Here is a 3,346-nt window from a genome sequence, read left to right on the forward strand (position 1 = left end):
CAAAAAAAAAAAAAAAAAAAAAAAAAAAAAGAAAATTAGTACATGACACGAAGTAATTACATTTTTTTTTGTCATCCAACAAAAAAAATCGTAATAACAGTACAAACGTATAAATAAGCTAAAGAAAGACAACAAAAATGCAAAAAAAAAAAAAAAAAAAAAAAGACAGGAACAAATATATATATGATTTAAGTCCTACAACAACAACAAAATATGGTTTCCGCTAATAAGGAGTAAAAAAATATTCCTTAAATTAAGACATTTTAGTAATCTAAACTGATAAGATACTCAGCGATCCGTTTCACGGTGGAGTTGCAATCGGCAGGATTGACTGCAATTTCTGCCCCCTCCTTCTTTTCAAGATCTTGTTGAAGAGACGAAGAAGTTCCGGGATTCCCGTAAACTGCAATAATAGCCGTCTGTTTTGACGTATAGATGCATCCACCCGCCGCACCCTTTTTGAAAAAAATGTATTTCATTTCGCCTTCTTCACCAGACTGAAGGCCAAAAAACTTCACACCATAAATAGTCACGCCGGAGGACTGCACGAGTGAAAAATTTCCCAGGCACTTCAATATATGGGCAACCTCATCAGGCTGTGGGATATAGTTTCCTCCATAACCCCAGTAACTCCCGTCGGAAAGACCAACAATCGCCGCACTGTGCATGTGTCCACTGCCGATAAGGCTGTCATCGATATACGCCTGCCACGACATTTAAAAGTTCGAATTCCCTTTTTTTATTCAATATTTCCTTAAAAAAAAAAAAAAAAAAAAAAAAAAAATTAGCAAAACAAAGAGTTTTTTCTTCGTTTTTTCAAGATGCATATGGATCAATTTATATATTTTAAATATATCAGAAACATGTGCAATATGCATGCAAATATATTTGCAGCTGCTCAAGTTTCCCCAAAAACTCAGACAATCATTTCAAATTAGCGGCAAATACCTGAGTCACCTAGATAAATATTGTTCATAATACTAATAATAATAATAATAATAATAATAATAATAATAATTCCTAAAGAAGGTTCCTTTTTTCCCTTTATGCGTAAAGACGTTTTTTTTTTGTTTTTTTTGGAGGGGGGTTTAGCAAGAATATATATGAAAAAGCTAACCAAAACCGTTCCACCCCAATATATATATATATATCGTATTTCATTCAACGCCACGCATACGCTCACATGCATTACGGACGCACAAAACAGCAATAAAGTAAAACAACTAACAAAAACATACAAACAAACAAAAAAACGTTTCGGAGGTTTGAGTGGGGAAACGCTAGCATCTTTTTGAGTGCAAATACTGCACAATTATAAAACTTAGGGAAAGAACGAAAGAAATACAACCCATAAGAAGAAATAATATACCCAAAACATAATTTTTCCCACCAATCCAAGAACGTGTCACTAGACTCACATATTTCTCACCAGAAAAGGAAAAAACATCAAAGTTTTCCACGATATCAATCAAGTAATTACCAGGCACCAAATCTGTCGTGATGATACGGTATTTTTTTGTAAAATCTTTCATATATGATAAAGAAGACCATACAATATAATCTTCATCAACATTTGAGGGAATTGGGTGTCCAGGTTCTTCATAATAATATCCTTCTTTCTGGTAAGGGTCATTTGCAGCAGGATCGCCTCCAAACCTCCATACCGCGCTATCTTTCTTCCCATCTGTTAGAGGGTGAAACAACCTCACATCACTAGACAATGCAATTCCTTTTTTTATACACAAGTTTTTTTCATTCAAACTTTTACCTGCTGCGTCAAATGCCCCTCCATCACAAATCAACTTGGCATTTTCGAAATCTTGAGAGTTAATAGTGCTTTTAGATGCATCAGATAATCGATATAAACTAAATGAATCATTGAAGAGGCTCCAAGCAATTGAGCCGCATGGAAAATAAATACCAAGAATCTTCCGGTTCTGATATTCTCCAGGGAAACGAAAAGGTTCACATGCTGCAGAAACAAGGTAGGCGTTTCCTTCTCGCTGGGCCAAATCTCGTGAAAATGCATAACGTCGATAATTCTGATAAAACCCAACTAAAGCATATTGCAAGTAAATAGGGGACGCCAGACTTTTCAAAAGAGTAAAGTTTCTACTAACATGAGCTCCAGTAGAAAAATTGGAATTATTGAACCTAAACTTATGCGGATACTTATCATCGGGACCAACTCGGTATTGATAGTTATTTGTCTCATCGTATCTTATACTTAACTCAAAAACAGAATCACTTGCCTTAATGACAACAACACCAATGGGTATAAATATCACGGCCAACACAATGAGCGTAAGAAATACAGGACAAGTCGAATGCCGAGTATATTTTCCCAAATAAAAGCGTTCAAAACGCTTGCTCGTTTCCGGTTTACTTACCGACTGCTCCGTAGAATCTGACATCTAATTCATTCAACTAAAAAAAAAAAAAAAAAAAAAAAAAGGAAAAGGAAAAATAAAAAGAAAAAAAAAATCCATAAATAATGAAAAATACAAAGAAGCTAACAAAAGAAAATAATAAAGAAATAACGACAACAACGATTACAACAAAGTAAAATATATATATATATATAAGCAATAATAAATAAACAAATAATTATTATTGCCCTTCGTCTTGAAAAAAGAATTTCTTTTTTCAAGGCATATTTGTTTTGAAAATTAAATCTTCTTTTTTGAATAGACTACATTATCACCTTCTTGAACTCGACAGACAAGACCACCGGAAAAAAATACAGGTGCCTTGTAGCTCGGAATAGTGTCCTCTTTTAATGAATAAGAACGATTTTTCACTATACAATTATCATGAATACTTTTCAAAAAATTAATATAGTCTTCAACTTCTCTGGTCTTAGTCCAATTATCCGCCAGTTCAAGTATGGAAACGGCAAAAGAACCAAACTCTACTCCAACGGTGCCTCTTTTATCATAAGTAAAGTCTTCCGCAATAGCTGCAGAAGTAGAAGTTACAACACTGACATTATCAATTCTAAGAATATACGAATAAAGTCTAAAGTGAAAGACCTTGTAACTGTCCTCCAAAATAGCGCCATTAGATATGCCGCCCAAATCCGCCCACAAGGCTTCTATACACAATCTTATTTCTCGATGCAAAGAAATCTTTCGGCGAAACGAATCAATCTCTTCTGCAGTTAATTTGGTGTCAAACATCGTCGCTACACGTACCCATTTTCTTTCCTCGTCACGAGACTGTAATAAGGCACCTAACAGCTCCTCAAGGCGATTTTTTTTGCGATAGGCATCAGAATCCACCAAGTCAACAACCACAGAAGTATATGGGTGACGCAGACTCACAAGCACACGATGAGAAAAGCTAA

At 34.7% G+C, this 3,346-nt stretch overlaps 3 protein-coding genes across 3 annotated transcripts, besides 8 other annotated features; all 3 read right to left on the bottom strand.

Moving 5' to 3' along the window:
* Window positions 1-3,346: a sequence feature (heterozygous, Esmeraldo-like haplotype).
* Window positions 2-35: a microsatellite.
* Window positions 142-164: a microsatellite.
* On the bottom strand, window positions 264-716 carry Tc00.1047053458759.10 (profilin, putative; the record flags this gene model as incomplete). Its single annotated transcript, XM_797877.1, has 1 exon — window positions 264-716. The coding sequence occupies one exon, from the start codon at window positions 714-716 to the stop codon at window positions 264-266; it is 453 nt and encodes a 150-aa protein (XP_802970.1).
* Window positions 757-784: a microsatellite.
* Window positions 835-856: a sequence feature (AT_rich).
* Window positions 975-1,018: a microsatellite.
* Tc00.1047053458759.14 (hypothetical protein, conserved) lies at window positions 1,281-2,414 on the bottom strand (the record flags this gene model as incomplete). Its single annotated transcript, XM_797879.1, has 1 exon — window positions 1,281-2,414. The coding sequence occupies one exon, from the start codon at window positions 2,412-2,414 to the stop codon at window positions 1,281-1,283; it is 1,134 nt and encodes a 377-aa protein (XP_802972.1).
* Window positions 2,430-2,484: a microsatellite.
* Window positions 2,488-2,610: a microsatellite.
* Window positions 2,670-3,346, bottom strand: Tc00.1047053458759.20 (hypothetical protein, conserved; the record flags this gene model as incomplete). The annotated part of the gene is made up of 1 exon (XM_797878.1): window positions 2,670-3,346. A coding segment is annotated over one exon (677 nt), but the record flags the coding sequence as incomplete, so codon positions are not given.

Source organism: Trypanosoma cruzi, genomic scaffold (assembly GCF_000209065.1).
Source record: "Trypanosoma cruzi strain CL Brener 1047053517159 genomic scaffold, whole genome shotgun sequence".
NCBI lineage: Eukaryota > Euglenozoa > Kinetoplastea > Trypanosomatida > Trypanosomatidae > Trypanosoma > Trypanosoma cruzi.